This window comes from Sminthopsis crassicaudata, chromosome 1 (assembly GCF_048593235.1).
Source record: "Sminthopsis crassicaudata isolate SCR6 chromosome 1, ASM4859323v1, whole genome shotgun sequence".
Lineage (NCBI taxonomy): Eukaryota > Metazoa > Chordata > Mammalia > Dasyuromorphia > Dasyuridae > Sminthopsis > Sminthopsis crassicaudata.
In genome coordinates, this window is record NC_133617.1 from 712,482,958 (window position 1) to 712,500,081 (window position 17,124).

Sequence of the window (17,124 nt, forward strand, 5' to 3'; positions counted from 1 at the left end):
TAATTAAAAGTATTCATTTTCCTTTTCATAATGTTCTCTTGTTCTTTGGTTTTAAATAAGGAAGATTTCTTTAAGTTCTGTGAATATGTAGCTATAGGTAACCTGTGAAGATGTCATTTTAATTTAATCTTTATAACAGATTGTAAAAAAGAAACATTTTTATGCTAAAAATGCATTCACATGCATTTTTGTTTTGGAAGAATTTGGTAAGGGGCTGGTTTTTGAAATTGCCCCAAAGAATATTACAAATTGTGGAGCAAATACCTGGTACACTTAAATTTGTGCCTACTTATCAAGAGAGTTTCTTAGGGAATTCAAAGCTCATTAGTAACATCTTCTCCTTGGCCTGCTTTTATTTAAGGTTGCAGCTGCTCCATGGTGGTTGCCTGTTAAAGGAGCTAATTGGAGACATCCAGAAGGCCCTGATTCTACTATTCTGCACAGGTAAGTTAGGCTGCTATTTCCCACAGATGACTCCTTCTTTCTAGTTTTACAGACTTAATGGTTCTGTTTTTTTATGGAATGAATTCAAAATCTTCAGATGAGCTCCCCAGAATTTGGCCACTCATGGAATTTATTTCAAATTTTGTTTTGAAATAAATTTTGTTCCTGCTTCATACCATGGCTCTTTTTATATTTCATTGATAGTGGGCTTTTTTGAAATGTGACATTATTTAAAAATTTTTTTTAATAATAGTCTTTTATTTTCAAAATATGTGCAAAGGTAGTATTCAACATTCACCTCTATAAAACTCTTGTGTTTCAAATTTTTATCCCTCCCTTACCTGCTTCCTCCAAACAGCAAGCAATCCCATATAGGTTGAACATGTGCAATTCTTCTAAATATATATTCACATTATGATGCTGCACAAAAAAAAAAAAAAAAAATAATAAGAAAAAGGAAAAAAAAAATTAGAAATAAAAAAGTAAGCAAACAAAAACAAAAAAAGTGAAATACTATGTTACGATCCACATTCAGTCCCCATAGTCTTCTCTTTGGGCACTCTCCATGCGAATTACCCTGAATTATCTCGCTGTTGAAAAGAGCCAAGTCTGTTACAGTTGATCATCACATAATCTTGTTTTTTCTGTGTACTATGTTGTTCTGGTTCTACTCATTTCACTTAGTGTCAGTTCATGTAAGTCTCTCCAAACCTTTCTGAAATCATCCTGCTGATTGTTTTTTCTTTTTGTTTTGTTTTGTTTTTTGGCTGAGGCAGTTGGGATTAAGTGACTTGCCTGGGGTCACACAACCAGGAAGATTAAGTGTCTGAGGTCATATTTGAACTCAGGTCCTCTTGACTTCAGGGCTGGTGCTCTATCCACTGTGCCAACTGTCCCTGTTGGTCGTTTCTTAAAGAACAATAATATTCCATAACATTCATATACCATAACTTATTCGGCCATTCTGCAACTGATGGGTAGCCATTCAGTTTCTAGTTCATTGTCACTACAAAAGAGGGTTTCCACAAATATTTTTGCACATGGGGTTCATTTTCCCTTTAAGATCTCTTTAGGATACAGGCCCAATAGAGACACTGCTGGATCAAAGGGTATGTAGTTTGATACTCCTTTGGGCATAGTTCCAAACTGTTCTCTGAAAGCATTGGATCAGTTGTGACATTACTGTTAAAGAGGAATGTTAAGTTTGTGAATTATTTACTAATATCAATGTTTACTTATATCAGTAATAATTCTGTCCTGCCAAATGGCCAATTCTTGAAGCTATGTGCTTTAAGGTTAAGGATTTAAATTATATCCCATTTTGGATTGGCATACTTTTTAAAAGAATCCCTAAAGTGCCACAGTAACATCATCTGAGTGGTGAATCGCAAAGCAACAAGTTGATCAAGTCTAAAGTGCTGGCAAAGTAATTATCTGCTATTCTGCATGGACCTGATTCTGACTAACAAAAAAGAATTGGTTACTAAATTTAGAAGTGATGGGAATCTTGGTAGGGAAACAACTACTTCATCTCAAGATTCTTGATAGAGAAGGAAAGTACAATTATCTGATGTACACTATAAATTTTTAAAAAAGCAGATTTCAAAAAGATTCAAAGAAAGAGGATATAGAACCTATAGAATAAAAATCCAGAAGGGAGAAGTCAACCTAGGAGAATAGGAACTTCTTTAAAATTAGTCAATAAACTGAGTAAGCCATTTTTTAGAACAATTTAGAACTATGCCCAATGGACTATAAAACCATGCATATGACCTAGCAATACCACTAGTAGGTCTGTATTCCAAAAGGGAAAAAAACAAAAAGGAAAAGGACCTATATATACAGAAATGCAAAGCAGATCTTTTCTGGGAACAAAGAATTATAAATTGACAGGATATTCATTAATTGAGGAATAATTGAACAAATTTTGTTAATATGATTACAGTGGAATACTATTGTACTATAAGAAATGATGAGCAGAGAAATCATGAGCAGGATGCTCTCAGAAAAATCCACAAAGACTTCTATGAGCTGATGAAAAATGAAATGTACTGTGTGAAAAGTAATGGCAATAGTCCAATATGATAAGTTGTGAATGATTTGGCAATTCTAAGCAATACACTGATCCAAGACAGCTGTGAAGGATATATGATGAAAAATGCTACCTATTCCCAGAGAAAAAAATGATGGTTTCTGAATGTAGATTGAAGCATTCTTTTTTTATTTGTTTGTTTTATTTTTTATTTTTTTGTTTTTGTTTTCTTTCACAATGTGACTATTATAGAAATGTTTTGCATGACTAGCCATATATAACTTGTATGGAATTGCTTGCCTGCTCAACGAGGGGAGGAAAGGAAGGAAGGAAGAGAAATTATTTTAGAAACGAATGTTAAAAAATTGTTTTTACATGTAACTGGGGAAAAATAAAATAATAAATTTTAAAAAATAAATTAATCAACAAGTCTTTATTAACCATACTTACTATGTGCCAGGAACTGTACCAGGAATATACATATAATAAATGAAACTTTTTCAAAATATTCATATTTTAATGGCATAAATATAAAAAAATCTAGCATAAATATAAAGAAAATGAATGTAAATGAATATAAAATGATTAAATGCAAGAGAGTGTGAAAAGAGGAAGCACAGTTGAAGGGATTATGGAAAAGCTTCTTGTCCATGGTAGCATTTGATCTGTATCTTGAAGGGAGAGAGAAATTCTGTAGGATTGTACTGAGGAGGGAGAAAAAACAAGTGTCAGGGATACCCAGTATAATGATATGGACATAGAAGGTTAAGTGCTGTGGGAAGAATGAAGAAGAAGTCAAATTTGGCTCAGTTGGAGAGGGGGGTAATTCAGTGAGGCTGGGGCAAAGTCATAAAGGGGTTTAAAATCAAACCAGAGCAGTTTATGTTTGATTTCTAGGGAAAAGGAAGCCACTGGAGTTTATTGAGTGGAAGAGTGATGTAGTTAGATCGACACTTCAGGATATCACTTTGGTGGCAGCCTAGAAGAACTTTAAAATGGGAGAATTGAGACAAGGAGACCAATGAAGGTATGGAGACCAATGAAGGGACCATTGTAACCAGTTGGCTGAGAGATGATAAGGGCTTGAACAAGAGAAGGGGGCATTTGTGAAAGTTGTGGAAGTAGGAATAAAATTCAGCAGCTGATTGGTTAGACAGGGTGAGAGTTTAGAATCAGGGGTAACACCAAGGTTATCAGTGTGGGGGACTGAAAGAATGGTCTTTGGCCAGAAACAGGGGGATTCAGTAGGAGGAGGGTTTGGGGAAAAGAAAATTCTGTTTTGAATGTGTTATCTCTGTCTGAGATAGGGAATTTGAAATGTCCATTAGGTAGATGATTTTATTTCAGGAGACACACACAAAAAAAGGAATGGTCTGATCGATGTGGAGGCAAAAAGAGCCCATCAACTTAGATTGGAAAAAAAAGGCATTTACAAAAGAAACAATAATACTGTCTATCAGTGAAAGACAGGACTGCTTATGTAAGAATAGTGTTAGGATGATTGAAACTTAGAATGAGCTTATGATACTGATGAATGCTAAGAAAAAGAAGAAAGGTTATGTTAATAACTAACGAGAAGGAAGGATCAAAGAAGGCTGATAATCGTCTATTGGGAGGGGATGGACAAGAAGAGAAAAAAGGACACAACTTGAATTTTTATTTTTCCTCGCCTTGTCATGGTGAATAATCTTTGAACTGGAAAGAACAGAGCAAAAATGATGAATAGGTTAATATTCAGAATAAGGAGAAAGTAAGAGCATATCTACTTTCACAGAGTTTCAGGCATCAACCTTGAGTACACTTAATTTTTAGGTAGTAAGTAACTGGTCTATGGGATTGCTAAGCCACTATCAGTGACCTTTGAAAGATCATGGAGAATGAGAAGAGTGCTGAAAGACAAATGTCCTCCAGATTTTTGCAGAAGTAAGAGAATAGAAAGTGAACAATATAGACCAGTGAGTTTGGCTTTGATTTCTGGCAAAATTCTAGAACATCTCCTTAAAGTAATAATAGTTTATGAATTTTTCACAATGAAGTAGTGACCACAAAAAGCCAGTTTATCTTTATCAAGAGTAGGTTATGCCAGCCAGATTTGCCCACTTTTCATTTTTAATAGGATTATTGGTCTGGGATTGTTTGCTAAATGACCAAACCCAAAGAAGAACCATTAATGGTTTAATAGAAAAATTACTAGACTTTGAGTATATCTTTGGAGAAGTAACTTAGATTTTCTGAGCCCCAGTTTCCCCATTTGTAAAAGTAGTGCTTATTATGTTTAACTTGGTTATTTGGGGAATCAGAGGAGATAATTGTATGTAAAGTGCTTTCCTTTTAAAATATTTTTAATTTTAAGAATATATGTTGTTTGTTTTTATATTATTTATGATTATTAGGGCTTCCTTTCTCTCTCCACTTCTTAGGGAACTCTTCTATAACACAGACAAAAAAAAAAAAGAAAAGAAAAAACAGCTTAGCAAGACTAGACAAACATTGAAAACTATTTTAGTGTACATGGGGTATAAAGTGCTTTTCAAACATTGAAGCATTCTCTAAATCAGTGGTCCTCAAACTTTTAAAATAGGGGGCCAGTTCACTGTCATTCAGACTGTTGGAGGACTGGACTATAGTAAAAACAAAAGCTCACACTCTGTTTCCGCCCCCTCGGTCCATTTGCCATAACCCGGTGGGCAGCATAAACCTCAGTGGGTCTCATCTGGCCCTCGGGACGTGGTTTGAGAACCCCTGCTCTAATATTTATAAATATGTTGTTATTAATAGGTCAGTGCCAGTGTGGAAGGTTGCATCTACTAGAGTGACCCTGTGGATATGTTTTTGTCCCTGTACTCTAACGTGTTTTGCAGGGATGGGGACAAAGGTATAGATGCATACTGTAGTGATTTGGCAGAGATTAGCTAACACAAGATATCAGGCAATCAGGGTCTTGCATGGCTAAGCAGTCAACATTCTAGTTGATCCAAATCAAGTGGAAGGAAACTGATTAGGGACAAATATAAAATCTTAAACTTCACTTCAAAAGATCCAGTTATACAGGTATAAGATGGGCAAGATAGGCAAAGTCTGAAAATATCTGGTGGGTGGAGTTAGAATTGTGAAAGTTCAGTGTGAGTCACTAGTATAATATGGCAAACACTGGAGGTATCCTAGTCTTTGACGGCATTTATAAAGGCAGGGAAGGGGGGTAATCTGGTTAGTCAGTGAACATTTATTAAGTGCCTCCTGTGTGCCAGGCCCTTGCTAAGTGCTAGATACACAGAAGGAGTTCAAAGACAATTCCTGGCCTTAGGGAGCTCACAGTTCAATGAAAGACACAATATGCAAGCAAAATATGTATTAACAAGCTGTACATAGGATAAATGGAAAATAATGATTAGAAGGAAGTTAATAGAATTAAGGTGGGAAAAACTCCTTTTGAGGAATTAGTAAAAAACATTGGGAAGATGGAGTTTTAGTTGGGACTTAAAGGAAGTCATTAGATGAAGATGAAGAATGAATGCTATTTTTGGTTTTCTTCCCAGGTTATTTTTATCTTTCTAAATTCAATTTTTCTTGTGCAACAAGAGAACTGTATGGATGTGTACACATATATTGTATTTAACATATACATTCACATGTTTAACATGTATAAGACTGCTTGCCATCTAGGGGAGAAGGTGGAGGAAGTTGGAATAGAAGTGAGTGCAAGGGACAATGTTGTAAAAATTACCCATGCATATGTTCTGTCAATAAAAATATATTTAAAAAAAAAAAAAAGAATGATTGCTAGGACAGCCAGAAAAAAATGTCCAGAGCTGAGAGATGGAGCTTTTTGGAACAGCCCAGAGGCCAGTGTCTCTGCAAGTAAGGTCTAGAAAGGCAGGAGGCTCAGTATGAGGTAATAAGAGCATATGCCAAGGTGACAAAGGTAGGAAGCGAAGGACCTGAGGCTGAGCTTGGCTGGGTCAAGGTGGGGAGAAGAGGAGGGAGGAGTTAGTGCAAGGGAGGTAGTTGGATCAGAACTGAGGGGTCAAGGATGAAGATTCTCTTGGAGATGAAGAGCTGGATTTTGTAAGGAAGAGGAGAGGGAGAGAGGTGGAAGGCAAACATTTACATTATAGTAAGAAGAGGGAAAGAAGATGATGCATTTGTGGGTAAGATGTGTGGTAAGATCAGCAGTATGACCATATTTATGTGTGGCCGACTATGGCGTGGAGGAATAACTCTTAGAAGTGAGTAGTTTTGAGGGAGAGTTATGATGCTGTATTTCACCACAGTCAGACTATAGCAGAGTATTGTGTTCTTTTCTCAGGACCATTGTTTAGGAAGGACATTGCTAAATAGGAAATCAATCATAATTTTGCAATGCCTTGAGATCATGGCATAAGAGTGACGATTTGAAGATATGGGGGATATTTAATGTAGAGACAAGAAGTCTTTGGCTGGACAGGAGATCATGATAGCTATCTTCACCTATTTTATTGGCTGTGGAGTGAAAAAGAGATGAAAATTGTTCTGCTTAACCAAAGGAGGCAGGACTAGGAACAGTGGATAGAAATTTCTGGGAGGCATATTTTGGCTTGAGATAGGGGAAACATTTTTTTCTTTTAATAGAACTACTCAATCTGTATCCCAGAGAGATAAAAAACAAAAAGGAAAAGGAATAACATGTACAAACATATTCATAGCAGCTCTTTTAGTGGTGGTAAAAAATTGGAAATTGAGGGCATGTTCCTAAGTTGGGGAATGGCTGACCAAGTAGTATATGATAGTGATGAAATATTTTTGTGCTATATGAAATGATGTGTAGGATGCTTTCAGAGACCTGGAATGACTTACATGAACTTATAGAAAGAGAGATAAGGAGAACAAAGAGAACATTGTATACAGTAACAACAATAATGTGGGATGATCAACTTTGGATGACTTAGCTATTCTCAGCAATACAGTGATCCAAGATGGTTCCGAAGGACTTAGGCTGAAAAATGCTATTCACCTCCAGAGACAGAACTGGTGGAATTTGAATGCAGATTACAGCACACTTTTTCTTTACTTCCTTTACTGTTTGTGTGTGTGTGTGTGTGTGTGTGTGTGTGTGTGTGTGTGTCCTGAGGCAGTTGGGGTTAAGTGACTTGCCCAGGGTCACACAGCTAGGAAGTGTTAAGTGTCTGAGACCAGATTTGAACTCGGGTCCTCCTGAATTCAGGGCTGGTGCTCTATCCACTGCACCACCTAGCTGCCTCACTTCCTTTACTTTTTAAAATTTTTTTTCCTTTCGAATTTAGATTCATTCATTCATTTATTTAGCTCTGTGTTTCTTTCACAACATGACTAACATGGAAATGTGTTTTGCATGACTGCACATATAAGATCTTTCTCAAATGGTTTGTCTTCTTAGTGAAGGGTCAGATGAGGGAAGAAAGAGAGAATTTGGAACTCAAAAAAAATTTTTTAAAGAATATAAAAACATGTACTTTAATATATTAAACATGTATTGGTCAATCTGCTATCTGGGGGAGGGATTGGAGGGAAGGGGGGGAAATTGGAACAAAAGGTTTTGCAATTGTCATTGCTGAAAAATTACCCATGCATATATCTTGTAAATAAAAAGCTATAATAATAATAATAATAATAAAAAAGGGACAGCTAGATGGTACGGTGGATAGAGCACAGGAGTCAGGAAGATTTGAGTTCAAATGTAATCTGCTCTGTGACCCTGAGTAAGTCATTTAACTCCAATTGTCTCTCAAATAAAAAAAAAGCAAAAAAAGAAAGAAAGAATATAAAAATGTTTTTTTCCATGTTTTTTACATGAAATTGGGTAAAAAATAAAATAAAGTAGAATGTTTTAGGAACTGGGGAATACTCCTTAGCTAGAAACTTTTAAGAATAGACATTAGTTAGGGATGTTGTAGAGAAATGTCTTCTATTATAGGGTTGAACTAGATGAAATCCCTTTCAGGCTTGAGATTGTAGGATTCTGTAATTTGTGGGGTAAAGCAGAAAACAAAAGTGATGTTGCTCAGCAGTTGAACACATATTAACTTTGGGCTAATACCTGGACATGTCTGTTTAATCCATGTGGCAAAACTGTTGGAATGATGGGGCTTTTGAAATAAAGTGAGACTCACTGACTGCTAGTCTTCTTTGCATTCTTATTTGTGCCATTTTTCTCTTGTCACTAATCAGACAGGATCACCCAGTTCTTCATGTCTCCTGGAATGACGCGGTTGCGTACTGCACTTGGGCTGGAAAACGCTTACCCACAGAAGCCGAATGGGAATATAGCTGCAGAGGGGGCCTTGAGAATAGGTACTTGTGGAGAATAAACCTTTCTAATGTTTTTGCCTTTTTTTTTTTTTTTTTTTTTTTTTTTTTAATGCTCAGGAGATCGTTTTTTCTTTTTTTTTTTTTTGAGATCTTTCAGTGATCATATTCATTTTTAAAAAATCTTTTCTTCATTTTCTTTTCTCATTGTATTTAATTCATTTCAGCAAAGTTACTTGGGGGGCATATTGACAAATGGGTAACCAACCACTACATCAACCAAAAGCAATGAGCTGGCCAAGCTCTTTCCCTAGTATTATAAAAAGAGTTATAATCCTTCTGCTTTCCAAAGGGCAGAGGTTGTTGGGGAATGCTGGGGAATTAGAAAGACACTCATTGCTCTTTACATTGCCTTGGCAGGCTCTCTCCCTGTAAGCATTTTCCTATTTTTAGGCATCTTCTAAAACTTATTTCTATGTTGCTAAAACTTGGAGTGCATTGATGCCTGCGTTAAATCTTCTAGGAAAAAGCTCCTTAAAATAGTGAAATATTTCTAAAGAAATCCCAGTGTAGTGTTGCATGACCAGGCTACCATATAAGTACACGGTGTGGCCCCTAAGAATGTCTCTATTTCAGTCCTTGTGAACCATCCAGCGGGCAATAGAGGGAGCTGTGAGTTTCACGGGGTCTGGTTCTGCAGACGTGCCCCATTAATGGCACTTGGCCCGGCCACTGTAGCCATGTCCTTTCTTTTGGGGGGAGGGAAGGGGTTTACATTCTTCTCTCTCCTGGATTCCAGTCCAAAGGCCTGAGCACACTTGACAGGCTCTGCTCCTGTCTCTTCTGACAGACTTTACCCCTGGGGCAACAAGTTGCAGCCAAGAGGTCAACATTATGCCAACCTTTGGCAAGGAGAGTTCCCTGTGAGCAACACTGGAGAAGATGGCTACCGAGGAACGGCTCCTGTGAGTATTAGGGCTGGCTAGAGACAGAAGGACCCCCTGTCTGTGATCTGCTCCCTTGGCAGTAATGCTGCCCACGTGGCCTGAGCTGCAGGTGATCAGATGCTTTAAATGAAACGATGTGGGAAGCTCCTTATTTAATGGCCTGGAGAGAAACTCACGGTTGGGAGTGAGTACTTTGGGAAGCTGCTAGCTTATTTTCTTAAATTGTCTTTTAAAAAAAATATTCTTTATTTCTGCCTCAAGAAATAAAGGCAAAGAAGACAGCTACACTTTTAGATGGCAAAGGAAAAGACAGGAAGAGGTTTTACATGTATTTTTAAGATGCTGAATGACACTAAGTGATTTTTTAATGGTAGAGTGCTATGAAAATACTTGAGGATATTAGTTTCTAGAAAATAAAACTTTATGTCATGATTTGCATGACATGAAGTTTAATAAACTTTTTTCTCCCCCAAAGCAATTAGGGTTAAGAGACCTGCCCAGGGTCACACAGCTAGGAAGTGTTAAGTGTCTGAGGTCAGATTTGAACTCAGGTCTTTCTGACTTCAGGGCTGTTGCTCTATCCACTGCACCACCTAACTGTCCCATTTTATAAATTTCTTAAAGACCTATTGGCAGCAGGACAGATTAGAAAATGGGTTGACCTTAGAATTGGGAGTTCGGATTCTCTCTGGCAAGTATAACCTGGATGACTCCCAAAAGACCTCCTTAAATAGTAAAATATTTCTGTGGGGAGTCAGGCTGCTACCAGATGAGATGTGGAGACATCAGAGAGAGTGTCTCCACTTAGTGGGATCATGTGTCTGTTCTCTTTGGTACCTAAACATTATGCAAACCTGTTGAGCCTTTTGGTTTCAGGTAATTTTATAGTATGAGATTTCTTGCCTGGGGCAACTTGGGGGTGTGGTGGGTAGAGGACTGGACTTGGATTCAGAAAGACCTGAGATCAAATACAGCTTTAGACATTTTACTAGGATGTCTTTAGCTAAATCACTTTCCCTTAGCCTGCCTCAGTTTCCACAACTGTAAAATGGAAAAAAAAGCATTTCCCTCCCAGGTTTGTTGTGAGGATGAATTGAGATAGCTGTAAAGTATTTGGTTTAGTGCTTGGTACAATGCCTGGCGTATCGTAGGTAGGAGCTATATAAAGGCTAGCTATGATGGTGATAGTCACAGATCTTGCCCACCTATTCCAGGTGTGCACCAGGCTCAGCATGTTCAAAGCAGAATTCATTCTCTTTCTTCCCCAACCTGTTCATTCTCTTGACTTTCCTATTCTTAACATCTCTTGAATCTGTATTTGCCCTTCCCAGTGCCACCACTGTAATTTAGACCCTCACTTCATCTGGCTGAATTATTCCAGTCCTCTCCTTGCTAGTCTCCTTCCTCTAGTCTTTTGGCCTTTTAGTCCATCTTATATATTTGATGACCCAGGAATCTTGAAAACCAGTTCTGATTATGCCGCTCTTTTATTAAAAAGTTTTATTGTTCATTTGTTTATTTTAATAAAATTTATATTTCTAAGCCCATAATTTGCAGAGGGCCAGAACTCTGGAGAAGTATACTTGAAACAAGGATACTTACAACAAGGTGCTAACTCAGTGGAATTGATGAGATGATGGTTCTCTAGTTTGCATATACTTAGTACTTAGCATGGTGATGTAATGGTTCTCTAGTTCACACATATTTAGTGTGCTGTAATGATGTAATTGAAATAGGGTATTTAAGGGTTGGGAGAACTGGGGACACAGTAAGTCAGTCAGAATGAAGAGACTGTGAAGACAATAAAGACTTCAGACTCTATTCCTGACCATCCTTGTGGTGACTATCCTGCTGAGACCAAAGCCCATCTGGAGGACCTCCAGAAAGCTAGCCTGGACACTACAATAATTTAATCCTATTCAGACTTAACCAGGTTGTCTTTTTATTTTTATGTCCTGTTTTTACTTGTCATCCACTCTCATTCAACAGCTCCCAGACTATTTGCTCTTAGGACTCCATTATACTTTTATTTTGTTTTTTGAGGTGTGGTTTTTTTTTTTTTTTTTGTGAGGTAGTTGGGGTTAAGTGACATGTTCATGGTCATACAACTAGTAAGTGTCAAATATCTGAGTCTGGATTTGAACTCAGATCCTTCTGACCCTCCATCGTTATTGACGACCCCTAAGAATTTTTGCTTGTGTGGGTTATATCTATCCATATTTACCATAATGGAAATTAAGATCTCTTAATGTTGTTATGAAAACAATTTTGACATCATAGATCCCGATAGGATAGACGAGACCTCTGAACCATACTTTGAGAGCTGCTGCTCTGGCCCACTGGACTCCTGTTCTTTGTTTTCATCACATGCTTTTATTCATTTTCTTCCTTTCCCAGGAATATTTGGAATCAAGAAAGTCCTAGATTCAGCCCTGTCTCTCTGAGGCTTGGTTTCATTGATTTTCCAAAGATCATAGTAATAATGTTTGAAAAACTCTACAGAGACCTCATATAGCTATAAATATGTCAGCATCTCTTGTCCTGCTTCTTTCCCCATTCTTTACCACTAATTTGCTACTGTCATCTTTACTTGTAGTTGTCAAGGCCCAGTTCTAAGGTGGTCTCTCCCCTGAAGCCTTCCTTGATGCACAAACATGAAATGATTGTTAAATTCCATTCAAGAACTGAGTGTATGTGATTATGTGTGTACACATACACATACATAGGCAACTAGGTGTTACAGTGGATAGAGCACTGGAAGACTGAGTTTCAACTCCTCCCTCAGATACTTACTAGCTGTGTGACTCTGGGCAAGTCACTTAACCCCATTTGCCTCAGTTTCTTCATCTGTTAAATGAGCTGGAAAAGGAAATGGAAAACCATCCCAGAACTATGTTGTTAACTGAGATTAGTGGCAATTCACAGCCAACTTCATTTTATACAGCCCTCCTCTGTTAGATATTTTATTTTATGATCAGTAATAAATTTTCCTGTTAGAAATAATTGTATTTTATACTACATAAGTATAAACTCTTTGTGGGTTTATAAATTTCCCTCAAGGGCCTCAAACTGGGAAAGCATCTTTGTTTGCATTCATGTTTATTGGCCAAATTGCATTTTGACTGATGAAAGGGATGTTAACGTTCACATATGAGAATCAGAGCTCTAATTTAGTACTCTTTTTCAGCCAAATGGGTTTATGGAAGTAGATGAAAATTTTAACAAATTGTTTACTTTGTATAGGTTACTGCCTTTCCTCCAAATGGGTATGGTCTGTACAACATAGTGGGGAATGCATGGGAGTGGACCTCAGACTGGTGGACTGTTCATCATTCTGTTGATGAAAGCCATGATCCTGTAAGTATGCCTGTGTGAAGATTTGCTTTTTGCTGCATGGCTCTGTATACTTTATTAATCTGCCTTCTCTGGAGGTGACCAATTTTCTCTAGTACTAAGATATTCAGTTCAATTTAATGCACTTGGTAGGACCTGTTATGGTTAATGCTCTGAGCTAAGATATCTGGGCTATATAAAGACTGGGTCCACGTCCTTGAGGAGATGAGTCCAATAAGAAAAAGACAATGATTTTGTAGTGGAGCATGTGATGAGTGTCATAAGAGACTAGTCATGTACTTTGGAACTTGAGGCTGGAATGATACTATCTGTTGGATCGGGGGCAGAATCCATAACAGAGATCATTTGTTTCATAACAAATGCCATTTGAATAGGACTTTGGAGTTTGAGTAGAACTTTGGCAGGCAGATATATGGGGATAAGGCATTCTGGGCCAAGAGGAGCACGTGAGCAAAGGTAGGAAGACACAGTATATTTGGGGAGCACTAAGTAATGTAGTTTGGGTGCTCTAGAGAGTGTGCTGAGCGGCAGTGTGGTGGAAAAGAGAGAGAGCTGACCTTGGATCCAATACAGATGATCTCTGTGACCCAGGGAAGAGTGGGTCCCATGAGGGAGGGTCCTCCTCGGGAGTTCCTTGAAATTGGGAAATTGAAGATGGTCAATTCATTGTCACCGAAATAGTGATAGGGATGAAGAGTGGGAGGTGGTTCTGAAAAAAATGGACCATATTGTAGAGAGGCTGAAATTTCAGGCTGAATAATTTGCTTTTTGTTAAACCATACTGTGGAACCACTGAAAATTTTTGAGCAGAAGCTTTCAGTAAGTAACCTTGAGGCAAAACAGATAGTACACAGTTTTTAAGCACTTGCTCTTTGCCAGGCACTGTGCTAAATGCTGGGGGTAAAAAGATAGGCCCTGTCCTCCAGGAGTTTGTATTCTGTTGAGGGAAGAATATATATAAAAGGATGCTGAAAAGAGGTGGGGGGGGCAGAGAAGGTACTTTCATGGGGCCTGTTAGTGAAGACCTAGGGCCCTTCCCAACATGGCGGCAGTAGGAGAAGCTCACCAATGGGAGACTGGGGTGAGTGAGATATTACTGGATGAGAAGGCTGTAGGGCTTGATGGGAGTTCTTGGCTGGGGTCTGTACTTTAGGGGGTGACTGCAGCTGAGGTGTGGCTTTGAATTTCAGAAAGACAGAATCATGGCCAGAAGAGGAATAAAGCTTGGCTGACGGGGCCTGTCCCAGATTAGGGGGACTAAGAGAAAGTCACCAATGATGAAAGGAGGTAGTCTGGCAGAGAGATGTTCCAGGGTGGGGAGACCTTTGTTCCATAGATATTTGTGGTTGGAAGGCAAGCACAAGGTCGAAGCCTTTTGGAATATTGTGAGGGGTGGGGGCACTCTCTGCAAATGGTGACTTAGGTGACTCTCCAGTTAATTGAAAAGGATTGTGCTCATTTAAGAAAGCTTAGCAATTTTCTAGATTTATTAGGAAAAGGCAGTGGATGTATTATGCAAGTTGCTTATGATGTAGTTGAGGAAGGACATTGGACGCATCTGCTTTTTTACCTTGGTTTAGTCAGTAACTAAACATTTATTAGGTGCCTACTATATACAAGGAATTGTGTTAAGCTCTGGGAATACAAAGAGGCACAAGACAGCCCCTGCCCTTAAGGGACTGACTAATGAGGAAGACAACATATTAACCCCTCCACCCCCCCCTAACCCCCCAAGAGATGGAGGGTGGGAAGGGGGGAGAGTGAGTATTTGCAGGCTGGGGGTAAGCTCCAGTCTTGTGGACAGGTGGGAAATGGTGCGGGGCTGCTTTGGCTTTGCCCTTAAGTGGAAGGTCTGGGAGGAGCTCCCAGGTGTCGAAGCACAAGGCCCATGGGAGATGAGTTTGGTATAATATTGCAGGAAAAAAGGAAGGAGATACAGAATAAGTGAAGACTGTGTGTGTGTGTGTGTGTGTGTGTGTGTGTGTGTGTGTGTGTGTGTGTATTCTCAATTGGGGCAATTGGGGGATGCAGGGCAGGGAATGCCAGGCCGGATCCTTTTGAGAGTCCAAATCTGGCCTATAACACCTACCAGCTTTGTGACCCTGTTTGCCTCAGTTTCCTTCTGTGAAATGAACTGGGGACGGCAATGGCAAATGACTCCTGTCTTTGCCACGAAAACCTCAAATGGGATTACGAAGAGCTGGGTGTGACCGAAAATGAGTGAACAACAACAAATTTATACACATTGAAAATCCATCATTCATAGGCTGAAAACACTTTGGCATATAGATATAATGGAATATTATTGTAAAATGAATGTAAAAAGTTCAAAAATGAAAAGGTTTGTATGAGCTTCTACAGAGTGAAAAAGAGTAACAAAAGAATAAGTACTGACTAAAACAATGTAAATAAAAAGATTGTTCCAAAAGAAATAGAACTGAATAATTGAGAAACCATTGATGGTACTGGAAAAGAAATAATGAAGCATAATTTCTTTCTCATACTAGGGTGGAATGTTGTATGCATCCTCAGATGAGGTAATTATATATTTTCTTTTTGCTTTGTCACAAGGAAAGTGTTCTTCACTGACAGAGTAAAAGGAAGAATTGTCTCTCCCCTCCTCCTTACTAGCACCGTTCCCTCAGTGACTATGATATGGAGACAAAAGACATCAATAAAGCTTTTTAAAAAGAAAACATAATCATTAAAAATAATATCCTCAGATGTATTTCATTGTGGGATAGACTGAAAAGTCACACACACAGTATCCTTGAATAAGAAGCTCAGACATTCAGATAAATCCAGTTATGGGAGTCTCTATTTCTGCTAATATTAGCTAGACAAGGAGCTGGCATATTTAATTTTACATTTTGGCCTTTTAAAAACAAGAGAAATTATTGGAAAAGGAAAAATAACTTCTCAAGATTTTCTCACTGGTGGGTAGGCAACTGTCATTTGCCACTCAGGAAATTTTGTAGAGGTTGTCATAACTCGGGTTTTTGTGCCCCAGGCATGTTTCTTGGTGTGATTATAATTTTGCTTTGTGGTGCTTGCCTTTCTCGAGAGTGTAACACATGGGCTGTTCATGAATAATCCAAGTCTTAGATGTGCTTCCCTGGTGAAAGATGAAAAGGCTGAATCCTTCAGGAGCAGCAAAGGCTGAGGGGCATAGAGAGGTCTTTCTGAGAAGAAAATCCTCACTGGGTCTATAGCCAGAAAACATCACTGTCCACTGGCGAGATGTAGACCCAGTGGTGATTTGCAGTCAGACGAAGAGGGAGCTTTTTCCTTTATTCTCAGATAAAAAGCATCTGCATGCTTGGAAGCAGAGCACGAACTGCAGCCTTCTGGCATAGTGGAAATACATATCTTTGGCCATCTGGTGCCTGCTTGAGTGGGTATTAGCTTTTTGTCTGTGAGTTTCTTCCCAAGGATGTGAAGAGGATCTTAATAGTGTCTGTCTTCGCCAGTCACAGATTGTTCAGGAACCGATTGGAAGTAGCTTTCTGCCTCAATTATTTCACATCTACATTTGCTTCCTCAAATGACGAGGAATGATGCCCTGATTATGTCAAGGCATGAAATTTGAGACCCTAAGAAACTCATCCAGCATCATGAGTATTTGAGCATCTGACACTTGTGGTCAGTGGTCATGGTCAAGGTAGGAGAGAAAAGTGGCGGAAGCGACCATTTTAAGAGTTGAGTTTTGTTTGATGAGAAATATCAGGATAAAAGACATAATATCAGGCATGAATGAGATGTTTTGTTTTAGGACCTTTTACCACCTGCAAACAAAACTGTGCCTTTGGATCTTGACATGATTGAATGTGTTTTGGGGAGTTGATGAGACTGTTAAAATCTGTCACCCAGAAGTGGACAAAGTGCTGAAGATAAGACCTCAGCTGTGGAGAGTCCAGTAGTCCTATTATTTTCTCTGATTTAGCATTAGAATGATTGCGTAGATCAGAGGGCCCTGCAGATGACTCTCTATTTTTCAATCTCTCTCTCATTATTAACTTTAAAGCTGAATATCAAATAGAAAACTACATTTTCCTACTTTGTGTTTATACAGTTGATATTTTGATG

At 38.5% G+C, this 17,124-nt stretch overlaps 1 protein-coding gene across 1 annotated transcript in view; it reads left to right on the top strand.

The window, feature by feature from the left end:
• SUMF1 (sulfatase modifying factor 1) overlaps positions 1–17,124 on the top strand; it is a 100,680-nt gene that overhangs the window by 44,425 nt on the left and 39,131 nt on the right. Inside the window, 4 exon segments of the mRNA XM_074284053.1 lie at positions 362–444; positions 8,660–8,782; positions 9,588–9,702; positions 12,928–13,041. Coding sequence (XP_074140154.1) covers positions 362–444; positions 8,660–8,782; positions 9,588–9,702; positions 12,928–13,041 — 435 coding nt within the window.